Consider the following 24,112-nt stretch of genomic DNA (forward strand, 5'->3'; position numbering starts at 1 on the left):
TAGAGGAAGTAAAAAACACTTCATCTGTCCTATTTATAAAATACATGCGGTCTTGTTTCTCAAATACCTCATTGAGCCAAGGGTAAATTAGAGTAAGTCACACAACTAACATTCCCTTCTTGTTACACATCCTACACCTTCAGAAGTATATGGATCAATGTCCACTATAATCACATTTCAGAGGCTCCCTTCAGTCAACAAACATTTGGAGTTCTGTTCATTTGGGTGAATTACCAAGCCTCTTATTATATGGTTGTTGATTATACCAACTAGAAGGAAAATTAAATGAAAATACATGATTATATATACTTGGACAAGCACAGGACCAAAATTTAAGGGGCAGAAAAAACAACAGAAGTATGACCTGGTGTATATACTGAGGGTCTGATGCACAGATAGGAAAAATCAGCTCCTACATAGTGCTTTTCCTCCACAGGTCTCAAAGCACATTAAGAAGCTGATTAAGTATCATTATCCTGGTTAAAGAGACAGAGAGCTGTTATTGTTATTTTTTTGTATGGATGATTATCAATTCCTCCTCACAGACAATAACAACTTTGATCATATTGTGGTCACTGGACAATATTATTTTTTAGCTTCTTACTAGAAACCTAAGCACAAGTGGGAGGAGTTCCTCCCACTTCTAGAAGCTAAACCACTGTCCACATGGAAGCTGTTCCAGGGCAGACTGCACTGGCAAGGCAGCCAGAAGCTTATGCCAAGGTGCCCCACAGTTCCATAGAGTTGTGCATAGATGTGCTTGCCATGCAAACACTTAGCAGTCCACCCTTTAAACTGAAGAGATGCAGTCAGGATTCTGCACCACAGTGAAAAGCTCCTGACTAGGGCCTAATTTTGCTAGGTAGGAAATGCCCTCAATAATCACAGACATCGACAGGCAGTACAGGCTGTTGAGGGGGTTACTGACCCTGTGAGATCAGGATCTGGTCCAGCACTATGGGCACGATCTACCTCTTGCAGAAGTCAAAGGCAAAACTCCCAGTGGCTTCCAAGACGCTTTAAAGTAGCAGACATATCCCACAAGAGGAGTGGAATGCAAACACCCAACAACACAAAAATGAACTTGAAATGGTTTTAAAATTAATATTTGGAGCCTAAATTTAAACAAACTGATGCGTCAGCCATATGGAATTCAAAGGGAGGGAATTCCACTAAACCAGCACCAGATGGACAGAAGCAGAACATTGTGAAACAGCAAACAGAAAGGATAGGCTCAAGAAGCGCTAAGGTGAGGAACTGAATGTACGTTTCAAGAGGCATAAATGTGAACCAGGCTCTACTGACTCCAGCTGGAGTTGTGGGGACTTGGCACTTCTGAAAAACCAGGCCCTGCAATGAGTCTTAAAAGTTAACAGAAAGACTCTGAAGCTAGTTCTCAGATGCAGTCTCCTGAATAGTGGAGCTACGTCGAAGTGACGAGGACAGCAGTGCCATAGGGGAACAAGGTCCATAATACACTAGGACATAGCCTGAAACGTGAAGCATTAGATGGAATTACCGCAAATTATGTTATGATGCATGAGCCAAATCCTAGCCCCAATGAAGTTGGCATGCGTTTTGCCATTCATTTTAGTGGCAGTAAGATCTGGGCTCAGTTAGATTGGGTACCATTACCAGCTTTCCAGTTGTGTGAGCAGCATTAGTTTCTAGACATGCAGGTGATAACTTAAAATGGTCACTGCTCCATTCAGTGTTTCTAGGCCAGTTCTCTTCCTGCCCGGGAGTATTTCTTCAAAACTAAAGGGATGTTTTGATCAGAGGCAGATTACTGTTTTGTGGGGCCCTGGGCTAGAGCAAGTGGGGGTCCTTCCCTGCCCTTTCCACCTGTAGTCCCCTCCCCAGCCCCCCAGTACTCCTGCAGGGGAAATGGAGTCTGGGCATGGGGACTTGCCTTGCCCTGCCTGCTCGGCATGCCTGCTGGGGAGTGGGATTGAGACACGGGGGCTTCCCCCGCAAGAGTGCCAGATGGGCGGAGCGGGTCAGGGCATTCCCATTTTTTCAGGGCTCCCCAATTGGCTGGGGCCCCTGGGCATGGGCCCTGTTAGCCCAGTGGCTAATCTGCCACTGGTTTTGATAATGTAGCAGAATTAAGCAGCCTGAAACTCTTAAAGCATCTGCTGCATTTTCAAAGCATTCCTTTAGTTTGGGAAAAATATTTCCCCAAACTTCATCTTACTCCTTTGAAGTTCTCCAACAGTCCAAGGAAGAGAGACAAGCCATCTCGGGGATTCAATACTCAGAAAAATCGAAAGAACATTTTGCAAGGGACACAGACAACTGGATGGTAAGCTGCCTTCCTGGAGCCAAGACACAAAACCTCACCTAAATTCCTTGTAAGCTGTGTGGCCGTGCAGCAACCTATTAAGTGCCATGCAGGCGGACCTGCTGTGGCTGGGGGACAGACGCCCCTCCCCAGTCTGAACCTAGCCTGGCCCCTGACTTGCTGTGGCCGAGGGACAGGCACCCCTCCCCCGGCCTGAACCTAGCCCGGCCCCCGACTTGCCGTGGCCGAGGGACAGGCACCCCTCTCCCCCATCCCAGGTGCTGCTGCGGGGAGAGAGCGCTGGGGCGGTAGGGAGGAGTCCTCTCCATGCTGTAGCCCCAGATAGCCTGCATCCCAAACCCCTCATCCCCAGCCCCACCCCAGAGCCTGCACCCCCAGCCGGAGCCCTCACCCCCCACCCCAACCCTCTGCCCCAGCCCTGAGCCCCTCAGCCCCACCCCAGAGTCCACACCCCCACCACATGAATTTTCTTATGTGCACCAATATGAAAGTGATGTGTGTCACACATCACTTCCATATAGGTACACGTAACAAAATTCATTCCGCACATGTGTGGGAAAAATTAGAGGGAATACTGGACCTCACTCAAAGATTGGATAGGCTTCTGAAATCGACGGGCAAGGATCCATTGGTGATGGTTCATATGTGCATGAATGACACTACTTCTCACCACTAATAGAGGATGTCAGGGAACACAGAAGCGTACTGAGCAAGAAGAATGTCCCATATGATCTTCTCTGAGGTACTTCCTGTCCACTAGTGAAGGAAGGCAGAAGATTCTGGAAGTGACCTGCTGACTAGGTAAATGGTGCAAGGTTTGGGTTTGGGGGAACATTGGTCCATCTTCTATGGAGAGAGGAAGGGGCTGTATAGTTTGGAAGGCCTCCAGCTCAGTAGAAGGGGAACCAATCTCCTTAGGAACAGGCTAATAACAAAAGAAGGAAGATAGGAGCACTCATTCAGCACAGAATCAAGATGCTGAAAACAAAATTAATCAAGGAACCAAAGGATATGAAGAGACAAAATTGTTGCTTTACCTATTCACAAATGCTAAGAACCTTGGTTACAAACAAGAGGAATTAGAATTGCTCATTTATGAGCATAAATTTGATCCAATTGATATTTCTGAAACCTAGTGGGATGATTTGCATGTTAAAATCTACGGTTTTAACCATTTAGAAGGGATCGCATGGACAAAATGGGGTGGGGGAGTGGCGCTTTATGTCAAAAATGAGTCACTGACAACTTGAAAGAAAATGATCTTGTAATGCTTATGGATCAATGTCCTAACAGATAAAAGAAACCACAAAAAGATATTGGTTTGTGTCTGCTACACCAAATCACACCGGGGAACAGGATAACCAGCTCCTTATTCACCTACCTATAATGTGCAGGAAAAAAAGCTGTGTGATCATGTGATCACTTCAATCTGAGTGGCATATGGTGGAGATCTCATGCTGCCAATACTAAAACATCCTTGGAATTTCTAAATATTATAGATAACAATTTCCTAATTAAAAAAAAATTCCCCTCGAAAATGGGGGAATTCTATATTAGGCCTTATCTTGACAAAGAGGAACTGATCACTGAACTAAAAATTAATGGCAGTTTAGGTTCAAGTGATCATGGTTGGATCACATTTACAATGTGCAAACAGATTAAAGTCCAGGCCAGTAATGTATACTCTTGATGCTTTAAAATGGCCAGTGTCACAAAGCTGAGAACAATTATGCGCCAAATCAGCTGGGAGGAATTTCATTGGAAAGAAAATGTGACTGATAACTGGGAATTGTTTCAGAGCACTTTATTAGGTGCCCCAAAAGCCACAATCAAGCAAGAAAGCTGTAGTGGATAAAAACACCAACCTGATTTAGAGAGGAGGAGAAGGCAGCTATAAAAAATTAAATAATAATATGTAATAAATGGAAAAAAGGAGCAGTTGATACTAATGTATGTAAATCAGAAGATAGGAATTGTGGAGAATTGATAAATGGAGCAAAGAGTCACAAAGAGAAATGTATCACTATTAGAGTTAAGGAGAAGAAGTAGTTTTTAAAATATATTAGGAAGAAAAAGAATTTTAACAATGGTATTGGTCCATTACTAGATAGAACCAGTAGAATTATCAATAATGATGCAGAAAAGGCAGAAGTGTTTAATAAATATTTCTGTTCTGTACTTGGGGGGGAATGATGATGTAGTCATATCATATTTCATTTCACTAATATCTCAGGAACATGTTTAACCCCAACTGCTAAAGTTAGACATTTTTAAACTCAGCAGATCCAGATAACTTGCATCTGAGAGTTTTAAAAGAGCTGGCTGAGGAGCTCGCTGGACCATTAATGTTGATTTCAATAAGTCTTGGAGCACAGGGGGAAATTCCCGAAGACTGAAGACATCTACCATTGTGCCAGTTTTTAAAAAGGGCAAATAGGATGATCTGGGTTATTGGCCTGCCACTCTGATATCAATCCTAGGCAAGATAATGGAGCAGCTGATATACAACTCAATTAATAAAGAATTAAAGGAGGGCAATATAATTAATGCCAATCAACATGGATTTATGGAAAATAGATCCTGTCAAACTAACCTTATATTTTTTGGGAGATTACAAGTTTGGTTGATAAACGTCATAGTGTTTAGATAATATATTTAGACTTCTTAGGCATGAGACTTGGTACCACACAACATCTTGATTAAAAAAAACTAGAACAATAGAAAATTAGCATGACACATATTAAATGGATTAAAAGCTGGCTAACAGATAGGTCTCAAAGTGTAACTGTAGAGAGGGAATTATCATTGAATGGGTATGTTTCTAGTGAGGACCCGCAGGGATCGGTTCTTAGCCATATACTATTTAACATTTTTATCAATGACTTGGAAGAAAACATAAAATTATCAGTGATAAAGTTTGCAGGTGGCAAAACTGGGGGGAGTGGTAAATAGAGAAGAGACCATGTCACTGATACAGAGTGATCTGGATTTGAATAAGGCTAAGTGTAAATGTATACACCTAGGAACAAAGAACTTAGGCTGTACTTACAGAATGGGGGACTCGGGAAGCAGTGACTGAAAAAGATTTGGGAATTGTGGGGGATAAGCAGCTGAACATAAGTTCCCACTGTGACACTGTGGCCAAAAGGGCTAATGCAACCCTTGGATTAATAAAACAGGGGACTCTTAAATAGGAGTAGATTATTTTAACTCTGAGTTTGGCACTCGTTCGACTGCTGTGGGAACACTGTGTCCACAATATAAGAAGGATGTTGCTAAATTGGAGAGGGTTCAGAGAAGAGCCACAAGAACGCGTAAAGGATTAGAAAACCCATCGCATAGTGAGAGACTCAAGTAGCTCCATCTATTTAGCTTAACAAAGAGAAGTTAAGGGGTGACTTGATTACAGTCTGTAAGTACCTACATGGGGAACAAATATTTAATAACGGGCTCTTCAATCTAGCAGAGAAAGATGTAACACGATCCAATGGCTGGAAACTGAAGCTAGACACATTCAGACGGGAAATAAAGGTGTACATTTTTAGAAAGTAAAGGTAATTATTCATTCTAACCATTTGCCAACAGTTGTGGTGGATTCTCCATCACTGACCATTTTTAAAATCAAGATTGGATATTTTTTCTAAAAGATCTGCTCTAGGAATTATTTTGGGGCAGTTCTCTGGCCTGTGTTACACAGGAGGTCAGACTAGATGCTCACAATGATCTTTTCTGGCTTTGGAATCGATGAATCACTGAGGTGTTACAGGCATCCCAGCAGATTGCTGGCTGATAAGCACCTTTCCCACAGTCCAGAATGTGGACCCATCTGGTTTTATGTTTGTAAGATAACTCTGGCCAGATCTAACAATGTTTCAGAGGCCCTTACTAGTGCTCGGATCAGGCCTGTGATAACTGTGCAATTTCATAACACCCAAGGGGCCAAAAAGTCTGTGCTCACCACTGGCAGGGAACATGTGCCAGGATCATTCCAGCAACAACTGGATTTCAACAGGGTTGTAGCTCACCCAAATCTGAAACTGGTGCGGACAGGGCCTTCGGGGCATTATCAGTGATGCCAAGCAGGTCTGTCATGAAAATAAAATAAGAACTAGGTGGGCCTATATTGTGGGAGATTTGCACCTAGAGTATCTCCTGCTCTCGTGTTGCTTGGAGTGGAACTCCCCTCCATTTCTCAAAAAGAACAGGAGGACTTGTGGCACCTTAGAGACTAACCAATTTATTTGAGCACAAGCTTTCGTGAGCTACAGCTCACTTCATCGGATGCATTCAGTGGATACAGACTAACACGGCTGCTACTCTGAAACCTCCATTTCTCAGAATCAGTTGCATGTGAACATCAGACATGGCGCAGGCACATCGGGGGAGAGAGAGGCAGTAAACCTTAGATAATCATTTAAAAAGTTTCTTCTCTCTTTGTTTTCTTCCCTTTTCATTCAGTCTTTTTCTCTCCTTTTTATTCTAGGATCCTGGTTTCTTTCCCTCCTCCCGCTTCATCTTTTTCAGCCTCTTTCCTTTCAGTCTAATCTCTCCCTCATTGTGTTTTTTCCTCTCCCATGCTCTTGTCAAACACCACCACCTTCCCTTCCATGTCTGTTTTGTTTTCTCTCAGTGCCCTTTCCCAGCCCCTCTCTCCCCCACATTCTCTTTTCTAACTATCCTCCCCCAATCTCTCCTTTCTTTCTTTGGTTTCTCTAAATTTTTGCTCCATCTCTTAATCAAACACTCTCTGAGGGCTGCCTCCCATATCAAGCACACATACATTTCCTTATTCACAGCTTCCCCATCCATGCATTACTCACTCATTCAGTATCGCCAATCCCACGTGTTCAAAAATCATGAGTCAGCCCTCTTCCCGAAATCATGAGACTGGCTTATCATGAGCTTTTTAAAAATAAAGTTTGGCTTCTTTTTAGTTGCCTTCAGGTTTTGAGCCTTTAGGGTTCATGTTTTCAAGCTTTTATCCATGTCCAGGAGGGCTAGAAAGTTTTTTTTTTTTAAATGAAAGCTGAGATTCTTCCAGAATCATATGGCTCCAGAGCTGGGGATTTATTATAAATACCAAATACTGTGAGTGAGACTTGCAATAAAATCACGAGAGGTGGTAACACTGCATGTACCCATTCGACCACAGCGCCAAACACACTTAACAAAAACCTGTAGTCCCACCACTCACTATTCCTCCCCCAAACCACATGCCCAGTACTCATCAACTATCTGCCCATCACACAAAATCGGGATCTCTCATCCTGTCTCTTTATTTCTAAGGTTCATCAGATTTTCGCCTCTCTCGTTTACCACACGGTAGATCTCTCAAGTCCTCTGCCTTTGAGTTGCTCCTTTATGGGACACCCACAGGCACTTCAGAATTATCTTTTTGCCTCTCCCATTTCCTCTTTCCCATTCTGAGTTAAAAACAAGAGCCCAGTAAGCAAAAGAAAAGGACATGGGGAGGAGTTTAATGGTTGGGTTTGGGGCAAGGGAAGAGCTGGAAAGACCAACAGGATCTGGGCAAGCAGGAGAAACAGTGTTGTGGTAGCAGAAGCAGCAGGCTGGCTGCCACTCTTGGCCCACAGCCTGGATTGCAATTAGGGTTGCTAGGTGTCTTTTTTTTTTTTTTACCAGAACACCTGGTCAAAAAGGGATCCTGGTGGCACTGGTCCTGTTAAGAGTCTGGCTGGTGGGGCTGGCAGACTCCCTACCTGGTTCTGTGCAGCTCCCAGAAGCAGCAAAATGTTCCTGCAGCCCCTAGGCAGAGGGACAGCCGGGGGGGGTCTCTGCGCGCTGCCTTCACCCCGAGCGCCGGCTCCACAGCTCCCATTGCCCAGGAACTGTGGCCAATGGGAGCTGCGGGGTGGTGCCTGCGGGTGGAGGCAGTGTGCATCATGCAGAGCCGCCTGGCTGCACCTCCACCGAGGAGCCAAGGGATACGTTGCCACGCCCGAGGTAAACGCTGCCGGGAGCCCACACTCCCTCCCACGCCCCAACTGCCAGCCCTAAACCCCCTCCCATGCCCAAACCCCCTCCTATATCCCAACCCCAGAGCCCATACCTGCAGCCAGAGCCCTCACACCCCTGCACCCCTTGCCCCAGCCCACTCCCTCCTGTACCACAATCCCCTCATCCCTAGCCCCATCCCAGAGCCTGCAGTCCCTACACTCCAACCCCCTGCCCCAGCCCCCTCCTGCACCCTGAACCCCTCATTTCTGGCCTCACCCTCCAGCCCAGAGCCCATACCCCCTCCCACACTCCGAACCCTTTGGCCCCAGCCTGGAGCCCCATCCTGCACTCCAAATCCCTTGGCTCCAACCCAGAGCCACCTCCTGCACCCCAAATCCCTCAAACCTGGCCCCACCCCAGAGCCCGCTCCCCCAGCTAGAACCTGCACCCCAGCCCCCTGCCTGAGCCCCAGTGAAAATGAACAAGTGAGTGAGGGTGGGGGAGAGCGAGCAACAGAGGGGGGGGGGGGAATGGAGTGAGCATGGGCAGGGCCTCCGAGAAGAGGCGTGGGAAGGGTGTTCAGTTTTGTGCTATTAAAGTTGGCAACCCTAATTACAATCAGGGCAAAGGAAGTCCCCTACTCATCCACCTGAAGGAGGAAGTGTTTATGGGTCTTCCAGCTCATACGACCCCTCTTCATACACATGTCTAGTGCCTGCCAGTCCAGCCTGCAACAGTCAGATATCTTTTGAGCAGCCCACAAAAATGCAGCCATAACTCCAATTAATTTACCAGCAGAGAGAGAGAGAGAGAAATAAGGGAGAGTTACAGTTCAATTTTGTGGATGGCTCCAAAGAGCTCATCTGTACCATATAAATCAAACACAGGGCATTTGCCTGGATTTTATTATAGCATTAAACTTTAACAATAAATAATTTTTACATGCATAGCCTCCTTTGCCTTTGGCCTCACTTCTCTCTCCTTTTCCTGTATCTTCGCTTCTTTTTCAGAGTTGTAATTTTTTCCTCCTCCTCAAACCCCTTTGCCTTTCTGGATATTTCTCTTCAGATTAATTTCTCCTTCTCCCCCTCACTTTCTTTTCCAGTGTTTACCCCTCTCCCTTTCCATATTTTTTCCAAAAGATTCCACCTTTCCAGTCTTTTCCCTTCCCCCTTCTGCCTCTCCTCCATCTTCTTCCCCATCCCAAACTTCCCAATTATCCTAATCTCCCCATCTCACTCCTCTTGCTTCAATTCAATGCCCTCTCTTTCTGTACTACCTCCCCTTACCATCACTCCATTTCTTTCACTAAATCATCCAGGCGCCCATGAGCTCACTCAACCAACTTTTCCCACACACACCACTCCCAATCCCCACCACACTCCCATATTACCTCAGCCGCAGATCCATGTACCCATCAGCCACCCTGATGGGATTTTCAGGGCACCCTTCTGTTGGGGCTTCAAGTGCTCACCACATTTTCTGGGATTCCTCCCCACTGGGGTTCGGAGGCCTTCCTCCATTCCCCTGCTGAGGGTCTCAGTCTCCCTTCATCTCTTACTGGAGTTCTCACTTCTCTCTCCTGGAACTCTTTCTATGTCAGATGATGGGGCACGGAAATACACTCTGAGATATTCACTGCACACACTGCATGAAGGAAGGAGGATCAGGCCAACTCATTACTCAGGTGGGTTCAGGGGTCCTGGCTGCACTGAAAATAAACAGTGCCAACTTAGTTACAGGAAGACAACCATGTGGCAACTTAGGCCCAATCACTGCTAGAAGCCAGGGTTACTAGCCAAGAATTAGCCATGTGATGCACTAACACCAAGCATTTAGAGCCCACCATGCCACTAATTGGTTACAAACTCAAGTCAAAAATTACAGTGTGGACAAGGCTTAAGTGTTACAATTTGATTGTTACGGTGCTTGGCTGGCAATTCCTCTCTGAACTTGTAATTGAAGACTATAAACAGGGGTTGCCAGTACAAACAAGCTGGAGTTATTGCTTTACTGAGTCAGCCTTTCAGTCAGTTTAATTATTTGCTCTGGAGAATGAGATAATATAATAATAGCCTTATTTTTTGCTGCAGAGGAACCTGATAAGTTCCAGCCACACTCTATTCCTTACTCACTTATGATTCCAGCTAGGGGTTATGCCAAGTTATCCTTAACTTCTGAAGGCAATAACTGAAGATGTGTTATACAATCCAGTTCAGATGGTGTTATATGGTGGTCACCCACTCCATAATCTAGATTATTGCTATGCTGGGGACGGGACAAAAACCTCATTGAAGCTGATGGGCTTAATAGACGCCTTTTAGTCAGATTAAATGTAAGAAGCAATTAAGCTCCTTTTGGAATAATATAGCTGAAACACGAGGAGCCACCACCCACAACACAGGCTGGTCAGGCATTGAGTTATAAGGGTGGGGTTAAATGCAAATGCAGAGGACAGGGTATTGTTTTGGTGGGGGAGAGAGAGAGAGAGTGTGTGAGTGAGTGAGTGTGGACAACAGCAAGCCAAAGACAGCTGGAGGGCACTTGTAGCATGACCTTGAGAGAAAGCTTTTTGGGTAGAGTACTTGCTGGAAAAAGAGGCTTAGAAGATTGAGCATAAGAGAATGTCTCTTGTTTTAATCCTGCTGTGTTCAGGGAAACAGGATTGCAGCCGAGAAATACCTATCAGCAATTTATTCTCCTAATGAAAACAGCCCACAAGAATATTGACTAACCACTCAGGTCCAAAGGAATAACTCTGGTGTTAGTAGAGGGATCCAGTTTCCAGGGAGAAAAGTTGTGAGCTGGCATTCCTGTTGAACCAAAATAATGGAGGTGCTCACAAAACTCAAAGATGGCCAAAAGAATTTAAAACTAGAGCTGGAGGCTTCACAAATGGAATTAATGTAGCCTCTGGAGGTCTCTGAGAGATGACCTGCAGGTGGAGATGAAATCTTTGTTGGAACAGGAACTACAAATTGTCTGGGCAGATTAGGAAGCCCAACTGCAACACTCCCAGTCTGGAATGGTAAAATGGATCAGTGAGGTGATGGCAGCCTGACTGCCATGGACCAGAAGGACCACTTGACAATCACCTGTTCTGTTCATTCCCTCTGGGGCACCTGGCATTGGCCACTGTCAATAGACAGGATACTGGGCTAGATGGACCTTTGGTCTGACCCAGTATGGCCATTCTTATGTTCTAAGGCAGGGGTTCTCAAACTGGGGGTCAGGACCCCTCAGGGGGTCGTGAGCTTATTACATGGGGGGTCACGAGCTGTCAGCCTCCACCCCAAACCCTGCATTGCGTCCAGCATTTACAATGGTGTTAAATATATTTAAAAGTTTTTTAATTTATAAGGCGGGGGGTTGCACTCAGACGCTTGCTATGTGAAAGGGGCAAAAATTTGAGAACCACGGTTCTAAGGTATTCTATGAAGGAGAGGAGACTGGGAAAGTGTTGATGAACTTGCTAACAGAGATGAGCTGCAGCAAGGACTTAAGGAGCTGAAAAATCACCTTGAGAAGAAAATCAGAGTGACAGACCATAGAGGAAGTCAACTGCCTGGACATGGAATTGGGTTAGTCAGAACCTGGGTAACAGGACTTTTACAACACTACCTTGTTTGTAATCCAGAGGCCCAGAGGGAAGAGGTCAGATGGTCTCAGCTCAGCTAATGAAAAACCCATTATCTTCGAAGGAAAAATTCCAACTCCCTGAGCGGCTTATTTGGTTCAATTCAACATCATCACAGCCCAAACAAATGAGTGGGCACATGAACAGAAAGGAGGGTTCTAGCAGCCAACTTGAGAGGTCCTATTCTGAAAATGCTGCAGAACTTTGCCCCAGAAAAAAGACTGAGTTATCCAGACCTGGTACAAACCTTTGATATGTGGTTTGGAGCCAGCCAGGCTACAGAGCAAAGCTAAGAGCTAGGAAAGGGAAAGAAGAGACGCTACCTGAACGGGCAGAGGACCTGTGGAGACTTGGGTTTCTGGCATACCCAGGTACTAACAAGGGATTCCAAGATAAGTGGGTAATGGACCAATTTGTAGATGCTCAGGCTGATCTTGATCTGCAAATCAATGTCTGTGACAGGAGGCAGGGGTACTAGAACAGGCAGGGCTAGGGGGTCATGGACCTTCCACTTTTTACCAGTCGTAAGGGTGAGCGACGAGGGAAATGGGGATGGAGAGGAGCGAGCAGGGGATAGGGTCTTGTGGGGAGAAGAGGCGAAGGGCTGGCATGGGGGCAGGGCCACAATTCAGGCACTGGTGGGCCCCCCTCCCTTTTAGGGACCTGCTGATGCTTCTGACAGGAGGCCAAAGTCATTCTGAGATGCTGTGGTATTTGCCATGGAACTCAAATATTTCCTTGCAACAGTTCACCAGAACCGGTAAGTAAGATGAAAGCTGATCAACATAAGCCCTATAAGTCTGAGACGTAGGATGGAAAAGGGGATTCTAATCAAGTTCATGATGACACTTTTGAACATTTAGGAAAAACAATAATTTGGTTTGTAACACAGAGGAAATTAGCAATGGCACAAAAAGTAAGGGAAGCAATTGAGTTAAATGCTGGTGGTGTGAAAAAAATTGGCCACATAATGAAGGACTGTTACCAATATAAGGCAGAACAGGACAGAGCACCACAAGTGTCTAGTGAAACCCTCTTACCCAGCTCAGAAAACTGGGGGACAGCAAGCTGAAGGGACAAAGCTTGGAGATACAAGGTTCAACCCAACTGTTTTTGTTTAGGTCTGGGCAGTTAAACAAGAATAATGGAAATTTGGGTATTAAGTGTGTAATCGGATCTATGAAATACACAGGAATAGTGGACACTGGCTAAAACATGACAGTTATTAGAGTAGAGATGCTAAAAAAGCTGGGGGATAGGGGATTCATAAACCTGACCTCCTACTTGGTCTCAAATTGAGAAAGTTACTGGGGAACGTGCACGTGCTCAAAAATGGGGAACGCGGGTTTGCAAACTGGACTTCGAGATAGCCAAGATAATAGATGAGCTAATAATCTGTTTGGATCTCATTGTGCGTGTAATACGTATCAGGAAAGGTGTCCTATAAATTCAACCTGTGGAAATTCTCTTTAGAAATGTGGCCCATATGAACTAAAGAATTTTTAGGCTGTTGGTTTGTAGTGAACAAGTTGCCTGCCTCCGGGGCAGACGCTGTAACGACTCCATCCCGTGGTAACCTTCCAGCAAAGAGAAGATGGGAAGTGGTTGAAAAATGCTTTAAGACTCAGGGTCTCATGCCAATTTTAGCTGCTCAAGCTCTTGTGGATTTGAAAGAGGAATGGCTTCCTGTTTGTGGAATGTTTCTAACAAGTAGCAAATAGTAATAATGGGAAACACAGACAGCAAAATGTAAAGCAGAAGATCTAGTAAATGCTGGTATAGAAGAAAACTACAAGAAGGAAGGTGGAGGTGAGCTCCCAGAGTTTCTATTGGACTTTCCACTGCAGTGCTGTACACGTAAATGAGGAGCAGCAGAGCATTCTAAGAGACTTTCTGGTTAGGATTGAGTCAGGAGTCGTTCTCCTGATCCAACAAAGATATAGGTTGTATTGCATTGGTCTAGCACAAGATTAATGGGCTCTTTTCTGTCACTATCCAACAGCCACCACACATTTACCTGTAGCACAGAGGGAAGATGATGTACAGGTCATTAACAAATGTATCAGGAAGGCACAAATGAGCCTTCAATCACTCCTTGGACCTCATCACTAGTGCTGGTTAAGTACTAAGATGGCACCACCAGATACTATGTGGACTACAGAAAACTAAATGAAGCCCCTTTAAAGGATTTTTCTGCAAGATTAATCATACTGTTAAACAATAATAGAATACCATTTATTTAAATATTTGTGGATGTTTTCTACGTTTTCAAATATATTGATTTCAATTACAACACAGAATGCAAAGTATACAGTGCTCACTTTACATTCATTTCTGATTACAAATATTTGCACTGTAAAAATAGTATTTTTCAATTCACCTAATACAAGTATTGTAGTGCAATCTCTTTATCATGAAAATTGATATGTAGAATTATGTACAAAAAATAGCTGCATTCAAAAATAAAATAATGTAAAACTTTAGAGCCCACAAGTTCACTCAGTCCTATTTCTTGTTCAGCCAATCGCTCAGACAAACAAGTTTGTTTACATTTTCAGGAGATAATGTTGCCTGCTCCTTGTTCACAATGTCACCGGAAAGTGAAAACATGCATTAGCATCATACTGTTGTAGCCAGCATTGCAAGATATTTACATGCCAGAGGCACTAAAGATTCAGATGTCCCTTCATGCTTCAGCCACCATTCCAGAGGACATGCATCCATGCTGATGACAGGTTCTGCTCGATAACAATCCAAAGCAGTGCGGATCGATGCATGTTCATTTTCACCCTCTCAGTCAGATGCCACCAGCAGAAGGTTGATTATCTTTTTCGGTGATTCAGGTTCTGTAGTTTCCACATTGTAGTGTTGTTCTTTTATGACTTCTGAAAGCATGGTCCACACCTCGCCCCTCTCAACAGGGCTGGCTCCAGGCACCAGCGAAGGAAGCAAGTGCCTGGGGCAGCCAATAGAAAGGGGCAGCACTCCATCAGTTATTGGGGCGGCACGTCCGGGTCTTTGGTGGCAATTCAATGACGAGTCCTTCATTCCCTCCGTTCCACTTCGGCGGCAGCTCAACCAGGTTTTTTTTGTGTGTGTGTGTTTTTCGCCACTGGGGGCAGCAAAAAAGCTGGAGCTGGCCCTGCCTCTCAAATTTTTGAAGGCACATACATTTCTTGCAATGCTGGCTACAGAAGTCCCATGCGAATGCCTCGTCTCACTTTCTTGTGACATTGTAAATAAGAAGTGAGCAGCATTATCTACTATTAATGTAATCAAAAACTTGTCTTAGTGATTGGCTGAAGAAGAAGTAGGACTGAGTGGATTTGTAGGCTCTCACGTTTTGCATTGTTTTGTTTTTGAATGCAGTTATGTAACAAAAAAAATCAACATTTGTAAGTTGCACTTTCATGATAATGAGATTGCACTACAGTACTTGTATGAGGTGAATTGAAAAATACTATTTCTTTTGTTTTTATTACAAATATTTGCATTGTAAAAATGGTAAATAATATAAAATAAGCAGAGTACACTTTGTATTCTGTGTTGTAATAGAAATCAATATATTTGAAAAGGTAGAAAAACATCCAAAATATTTAAAAAATTTCAGTTGGTATTCTACTGTTTAACAGTGCAACTAAAACTGCAATTAATCACAATTAATTTACTGTTTTTAATCACGATTAATTTTTTGAGTTATTCGAGTGAGCTAACTGCGATCAATCAACAGTCCTAATTACCATGTATAGACGATACTGTGGATGTGGTAGCAGGTTCAATCTGGTTTTTCACATTAGATCTTCCAAGTGGGTATTGGCAAGTGGAAGTGGATCCAAAGAACAGGGAAAACACTCTTTTCACAAGAGAACAAAGCCTGTGTTAAAGTGGTGGCTTTTGGCACGTGTAATGCACCCAACAAAGGGTATTGCCTCTCTCAGCCTGTTTTTATATCTAGATGATATCCTGGTGTGTGTTAAACTGTGATAAATTTAAGGCTGCCAATCTGAAACTGAACCGAAAAGAGAGTGTTGTTTCATAAAGAGGTAATTTACTTTGATTACACGATCAGTAAAGGGGGGGAATTTCCACCAATGAAAAGCAAATTGAGGCTGTGCAGATCTGGCCAACTCTCCAGACATTGATAGATGTTTTATGGACTCTGCACCTTATAGAAGATTTATTTATGGTTTTGCCAGTATTGGAAAACCATTGCATAGTTTGGGTGAGAAAAGGAGTCAGTGGTCAGCAGAATATTGACCAAAGAAATGGTCTATGGTTTGATTCCTACTGTGCTCAGAGAAACAGGACTTTGCATACTTGCTGTGTAAATAAACAGAATTGCACCAAAGAAATACTTAACTATGATCAATTTCTCTATAGGAAAGAATCTGCAAGTCCCCAAATATTGGGTCAAAAGGGGCAACAGCATTATCATTACTGCTACCCCTTTGCTGAACAAAAGCCGGTGTGGTGTCAGGGCCTTGTGGGTCAGTTTCCAGTTCGGAGCAGATATTGTAATAGCAGTTGCCAACTTGCTATTATAACATGAGAAAAGATTCTGGAGACTTTTTAAGTAACAGTAAACACTTTACTTGTTGCTGAGAACAGTACAGATAGGTGTTTCTGGTTTGCCTGCCTGGCTCCAAGTGCCGTAGCAACCTGCTTCTGCTGATAAGGCTCATAAGGCTAACTATATAATGATGGATACATGCAAAGTAATGCACATTGGAAAACATAATCCCAATTATACATATAAAATGATGGGGTCCAAATTAGCTGTTACCACTCAAGAAAGAGATCTCGGTGGCATTGTGGAAAGTTCTCTGAAAACATCCACTCAATGTGCAGCGGCAGTCAAAAAAAGGGAACAGAATGTTGGGAACCATTAAGAAAGGGATAGATAGTAAGACAGAAAATATCATATTGCATCTGTATAAATCCATGGTACGCCCACATCTTGAATACTGCGTGCAGATGTGGTCGTCCCATCTCAAAAAAGATATATTGGAATTGGAAAAGGTTCAGAAAAGGGCAACAAAAATGATTAGGGGTATGGAATAGCTTCCATATGAGGAGAGATTAATAAGATTGGGACTTTTCATCTTGGAAAAGAGATGACCAAGGAGGGATATGATATAGGTCCATAAAATCATGACAGTTGTGAAGAAAGTAAATAAGGAAGTGTTATTTAATCCTTCTCATAACAAAAGAATTAGGGGTCACCAAATGAAATTAATAGGCAGCAGGTTTAAAACAAACAAAAGGAAGTATTTCTTCACACAACACACAGTCAACCCATGGAACTCCTTGCCGGAGGATGTTGTGAAGGCCAAGACTATAACAGGGTTCAAAAAAGAACTAGATAAACTCATGGAAGATAGGTCCATCAATGGCTATTAGCCAGGATGGTCAGGAATGGTGCCTCTAGCCTCTGTTTGCAGAAGCTGGGAATGGGTGAGAGGGGATGGATCATTTGATGATTACCTGTTCTGTTCAGAGTAGCAGCTGTGTTAGTCTGTATCCATAAAAAGAAAAGGATTACTTGTGGCACCTTAGAGACTAACAATTTGTAAATAAATTTGTTAGTCTCTAAGGTGCCACACATACTCCTTTTCTGTTCTGTTCATTCCATCTCGGGCACCTGGCATTGGCCACTTGGAAGACAGGATACTGGGCTAGATGGACCTTTGGTCTGACCCAGGATGGCTGTTCTTATGTTCTTTTGATTCCCCGCATACAACCCTAGGGGTGACTCTGGTTCCTATTACAAAGCTCCTACTGTCATTACTGATATTGATGATATGGAGTAAGATTTTTTTTAGTGTAATTTATGTTCATGTTTTAAATTTAATAGTCCCCGTTTCCTTGAACAGAGGTGGGTACAACCACAACACAGACAGCTCACTTTTATAGAAACCTCAGGTAAGGTACCCGCTGCCCTGTCCCAGGAAGCAGCTGCCATGGGCCTGTCTCTCTCCAGAACTTTCGCTCATCTCAGACAGATCCAACTGCTCGGACACACTACGTGACCCCCCTGCTTTCCCTGCACTTTACAGTTGGAAAACCCTTAGGGCATGTCTACATTACAGCCCTAAGTCAACCTATGTTAGGTTGACTTACAGCCACCGCCATAATTATGGCGGTGGCTGATGTTCACACTACCCTCCTTATGTTGGTGGTGCCAGTCCTCACTACCCATTGAAGAGGGGCAGTGTGGGGGCTGAGAGCCAGGGCTCTCAGCTCCATGCAGCTCCTTGCTCAGAGCCCAGCTGCCCCCCTCTGGGCTTCTCTCCTCAGTGAGCCTCTGGGCAGCAGCCCAGCTGGGAGCAAGGAGCCGGACTATAGCTGCCTGTCTTTCTTGTCTATTTCACAGCTCCAGCATGGAGCCGGGAAATCGACAAGACAGCCAACAGCTGATGTAAGCACACCAACATAAGCCCTGGCTTCTCATGGAGGTGGAGTTATTATGTTGGTGTAAGAGGGCACTTACATCCACAGGAGCAAGATTGTAGTGTGTACACTGACATAGTTAGGTCAACATAAGGCAGTTTATGTTGACCTAACTGAGGGCTTGACTTCACTGCGGAGCTAAATCGGTGCTGCTGCAATCGATGCAGTGGCATTGATTTAGCGGGTCTACTGAAGACATGCTCAATCAATGGGAGAGTGCTCTCCCATCGATTTCTGTACTCCACCTCAACGAGAGGCGGAAGCAATGTCGGCGGGAGAGCGTCTCCCGTCGACATAGCGTAGTGTGGACCCCACAGTAAGTAGATCTAAGCTGTGTTGACTTGAGTTACGCTACAAATGTAACTCAAATTGTGTAGCTTAAATCGACCACCCACTGTAGTGTAGAATAGGCCTTAGGAAGGTAGACTGGGCTTAAGTCTAAATTTCTCCCGAGAAAGCATGGTCTGAAATAGGTGACCTGCTCATTAATCCTCCTTTTACATGTTTGCTCTGCAACACAAAGGAAGATCAGAAAGCTCTAAGGGCTCAGACGAATGGCTGCTCTTCACTGTGAGGAGATCAACATTGCTGCAATCTATGAAGAACATGACTGGAATGCAGAGTGGGCACAAGAGGAGGCGGAGGGGTGAGAAGAGCCAGGGGAGGCAGCATAGGGACAGGCTGGAACTGACTACCAAGACTCCCTGCTCCCACTATTCCTATGGTGTCTAGCAAATAGCTGTGAAAGGGACAGGAACTTGTATGTCTTATCCACCTCTGAGGCTGCTCCGCAGAGTGGGTGCCAGCCTACTATCACAATCAGTAACTAGTTCGCTCGTTTGGTTGAGGTCTGCTCTCTTGATTGAAATGGCCCAGCCCTGCTGATCACCCATGGCGAGGTGTGTGTCATTGTCATTCCTTCTTTTGGAATTTCTGTTTTCTTCAGTTTGCTTAAAAAAAAATAAAAAAAAATATAAAAAGGACGTTAGATACAAAAGCTACATTAAGTGTCTCAAAAATTAGGACTGCCAGAGTTAAGGTTAGTTGTGTAACCTTAATTCAGCTCCTTGGTGTGTCTGTATTATGATACAGTCTTTAATTACAGCTCACATACTATGTGTTTTCATAGGATTTCAGCCTTATTCAGGGCCCACGATATATGGTGCTCAAGGAAGGAATCAGAGTTGTGTAGTGTATGAGGCTGTTGTCTGTATGATCTCTGCCTCATATAGGCTCTGACCCTGCAAACACTTACACACGCACTTAACTTAACTACTGTGAACAGTCCTCCCCCAAAAATCACTGGAACGGCTCATGAGGGTAAAGAGCATGCATAAGTAGTTGCAGGATTGAGACCTGTTATGTTATGTCCTGTTATGTTATAGAGCTAAAGAACAGGAGCAGCTAACAGGGAGGGAGTTTTCAGAGAGGAAGTGGGAGAGCTAGATATGTCTGATTAACATTCTCTAAACTTAAGGCAATAAACCATCCCTCCCCATAGAAACAAAACAGAGAAAGAAAACCCAACATAAAAAGCTGCAAGAGTAAAAAGAGAATGCAGGCAGAAGTCCAGCAACTTGGGGATGGGGGTGGGGACTATCCAGTTTATTGCACTGAATGCCGCATGTATGATTACTTACCTTATGGGGCTGGGGGGTGTATGTGTTCATTCAGTGCAAAGAACTCTTGGCCCTCAGAGACCAAGTATGGGCTCTGGAGACCAGAGTGGCTGAACAGGAGGAGCTAAGGGAGACAGAGAGGTATATAGAAGAGACTGGTCCCACCACAGTCTGACAGCCTCTGAACCGTTGAGGAGGATGAAAGTCTCAGTGAAGGAGATCAAAGAGGAGTGGAGGGAAACGATCTCATAGCTGGGACCCTCCCTCCAGATGATGTCACGGTATCCTCTCACACTGAAGATACCTCTCTGGGGGAGGGAACCCTAGTTATTAGGAAGAGACAGGTAATAGTAGTGGTGGAGTTGATCATTAGAAACCTAGATAGCTGGGTTTGTGATGATTAGAAGAACTGCATGGTGAATTGCCTGCTGGGTGCGGCGGTTGCAGATCTCTTGAGACGTCTAGGCAGGGTTATGTGTAGTACTGGGGAGGAGATGGTGGTCATGATACATGTAGGTACGAATGACACAGGGAAAGGCAGGAGATAGGTCCTGGAGGCCAAATTTAAGCAGCAAGGTAAGAGATTGGAGTCCAGAACCTCTGCAGTAGCATTCTCTGAAATGTTTCTAGTTCCACGCGCAGGGCTAGTTAGACAGTCAGAACTACAGGGTCTCAAGGTATGGATGAGACAGTGGTGCAGGGAAGAGGGGTTTAGATTTATTAGGAAATGGGGAACCTTTGGGGAAGGAAAGAGCCTATACAAGAAGGATGGGCTCCACCTAAACCAAAATGGAACCAGATTGTTGGCACTTAAAATTAAAAAGGTCATAGAGAAGTTTTGGTGGAATGAGGATTATCAATGGGACATTATAATACCAGGGTACAAAATAATATGGCATTGCTGCTGATCCCTGTCATACCCGTTTGTCTGTATCCCCTGTGCAATCTGCTTGCAGGTGTTCACATTTCCATGGCTGGTCTGTAGCTCTGCCTGCAGAGACTCTTCTCCTCAGAGGCCCAGGAGATCCAAAATCCTGCCTCCCCAAGGGAGGAACTCATCCAGGGCATGGAGCTGGCCTGGTGAGTTGCACACTACAGGGGCGAGCTGCTAGATGTGTCTGCAGAGGTGGGCAGTCAGGAAAAGACATTCCAAAAATATGCAGAGGTTTTACAGTGGTGTGTATGTGACTTCCAGTCTGTGTGACCCTGTGGCAGTGGAGTTTAAGGTACTTACCAGAGCGGCCACTGTTGCAGGGAATGGGACATTGTGGGACAGCTGTCAGGGTCAACACAGGTCCTGCAATGTCTATCCGCTCACTATGTCAACCTCAGTAGGTTGACCATGGCTCTCTGCCATTCAGGGAGGTGGTTTTACTGCACAGCTGCAACAGGGTGCTTGTGTCAGCCAGAGACAAATTTGAGCGAACAAACTGACTTATGTCAAACTAACTTTGTAGTGTAGGCCAGGCCTTAGATACTGGAACATCTATTCAGTGACAAATATGGGTAAATGAAAATATTTGTTAACAACATGATGACTTCAGGCCTAATGCAAAGCCCACTGAAGTCAATAGAAAGACAACAATTGATTTTGAGAAGCATTGGATCAAACCCACAGATAGAAGTTGTTATTATTATTAAGGCCTCAATCCTGCAATTTACAATGTGAAGTCAGACTGCTACACCTATGTTGAGCTCCACTTATGTCAGGCTTCTGAACCAGTGCTGCAATCTACCCTCATGTTGTAAGGTGCAGGATCAGGGCCTATATCAATAACAGAATATTAACAAAAAGAAAAGGAGTACTTGTGGCACCTTAGAGACTAACCAATTTATTTGAGCATGAGCTTTCGTGAGCTACAGCTCACTTCATCGGTGGTTAGTCTCTAAGGTGCCACAAGTACTCCTTTTCTTTTTGCGAATACAGACTAACACGGCTGTTACTCTGAAACCTGTCAGAATATTAACACTTTAATAAGCTTTAAACATTTTTCATCTAGACTTTAGATTTTGCTACAGTCCTGAAGTGGTTTGCTGATTTCAAAATTTGGTAATTTATTTGCTAAAAAGAAACAAAAATGAGTTAAACTCACCAAAGTATTTCTTAAAAGGATCCACTTAGCATTATTTTAACGCAGTAACAGTTTACATAGAAATTCAACCAACCAACCAACCAAATCAAACACTGTCCTCAAAGAGTAAATGCTGTAATTTAGGAAGGATACACTGTACACATTACAAAGATTTTTGATCCCTATTTTTTATGAGCAAGTCCTCCATCATGTATTATATTGTGGTATAAACTATATGTGTATATAAAACACATACACACACACAAAAGTTTTATGTCCCTTCCATTCTTGCTATTCTTCCTGGGGAAGCCAATTATTCTCTCCATTGTGCTCCTGACTACCTCTCAAAACACACATTTTTGAAGGTAAATACTGGGGCTAATATAATCTTGATAGCAGATAAGAATCACATGGAACATATCTCTTGCAAACAGTAAATATTTAGCACTGGAAAAATATACCAGTGGTTTAAACAGATATATACCACATTGATTCTTTGCTTCATGGCTTGTCATCTTAAATTACAATTAAAGAACTGTTATTTTATCCTGTTTCATCTAATCTATGGTATTTATATCAAACTCTGAACACTTCACAGGAACTTCTAAACCTGCTTGGAATAACCAGAAAAACCCAGCCTCTCCATGTAATTGTTTATTCCCATTTTTAAAATCACCTCTTAACCCCTTTGATTTCCCAACCTTGCAGCTGCACGATCTATCCCCTCCTGGAATAACTTAACCTGACTGTTACAATGAGTGGGCCAATGGAAGAACGCTTCTCTGAATCAAGGCACAGCGATGCCGAATCAACGCCCTGGATACTTGCTTCATAATCAACTTTAACCTGTCAAACCACCGCTGGGTGATGTCCAGCCCTTGGAGTGCTTGTTCTTCTTCCAGCTCATTTGGACACCCTTGAAATAACGAACACACTACATGGCTCCCACTCCACGCCACGGAGAGAAGCGTCCTGATCTCCAAGACGCTTTCCCGTCAGTTCGGAAGTCCGTAAAGTCTGCGAGTTTCAAACCAGACCCAGGCAGCAGCCAACAAGAGACAGCCAGCGCCCCGCAGCGCATCACCACCACCAACGGTGTTTGCAGGAGGACAACAGACGCTGCCAGGGACTTGCAAGCCCTCCTTCGCCGCCAGCACACGGGGGAGGCTGCCCACACGCACGCCCTGGGCCGGCTGCACAGGCAGCTTCTCAGCCCAGGGACCGGCCCCCGGCGCCCGGGGCTCCCCGGCAGCGCAAACCCGCCCCGCCAGCCCGCAGCCCGCGCCGCGCTCGCTCACCCAGCAAAAGCAGCCGGTGGGTCTGCTTGTACTCCCGCTTCTCGGCTTTCAGCGTCTTGTCAATGCTCTTGCTCCGCTTCTTCTCCGCCTTCTCCCTGGCGATCAGCTCGTCCCGGAGCCTGTGGATCAGCTGGGGGTCCGCATGCTCCAGCTGCCCGGCGTGCGGCTCCCCCTCGCCGCCGTAGGCGATGGAGGGGTGGGCTCCGAGCAGCCTGGCTCGCAGGCTGTAACACAGCCCCATGGTGCAAAGCTGGGGGGGGGGGGGCTGTCTGGTGCCCTTTAACAAGCCCCGGGCATGGTCTCCAGCAGGGCGCCTAGGGAGCAAGTCTGGCCGGGGGATTCTCCCTATGGCCTCTTAAGGTGGAACTGCTTCCCCTGGACTCGGGGGCACATTTTCCCCTCCCCCTTTTGGTTCATTTTTTTTTCTTTCCACACTCATAAGGGGAAATATACACGTGATCCAGACATGGTTACCGTATTCTCCAGAAAACCCAGGCGCGGAAGATACTGTACTTCTTCTTCTTTCTTCTTTTTTACAATGGCTTTGCCTGCTGTGGGTGGTGCTGGGTTGTGTATGCAGCGTCTACTTCGCCCCTTCCTCCTCCTCCATTCGCTGAAGATCGGCCACTCTTCCCTTTGAGGTTGCTTGGGAATTGACTCCAAGGGCTGTTCGAAGCTGGACAATCCCGCTGAGGGAGATTTAAAATAAATACGATGGCTGAGGTTTGTAAATATCTCATGGAAACACAGGAAGCAAAATCATTTTTTAACTG

At 44.8% G+C, this 24,112-nt stretch overlaps 1 protein-coding gene across 2 annotated transcripts in view; it reads right to left on the bottom strand.

The window, feature by feature from the left end:
- GNAS (GNAS complex locus) overlaps positions 1 to 23,720 on the bottom strand; it is a 252,297-nt gene extending 228,577 nt beyond the window's left edge. Inside the window, exon 1 of one of the 2 annotated variants that reach the window (XM_073309219.1) lies at positions 23,340 to 23,720. In XM_073309219.1, the coding sequence (XP_073165320.1) occupies positions 23,340 to 23,580 (241 nt within the window). In that variant the 5' untranslated portion in view covers positions 23,581 to 23,720. The remainder of the gene's footprint in view (positions 1 to 23,339) is intronic. The other variant, XM_073309220.1, reaches the window with a different exon arrangement.
- Between the last annotated feature and the right edge of the window lie 392 nt (positions 23,721 to 24,112).

Source organism: Lepidochelys kempii, chromosome 13 (assembly GCF_965140265.1).
Source record: "Lepidochelys kempii isolate rLepKem1 chromosome 13, rLepKem1.hap2, whole genome shotgun sequence".
Taxonomy (NCBI): Eukaryota; Metazoa; Chordata; order Testudines; family Cheloniidae; genus Lepidochelys; species Lepidochelys kempii.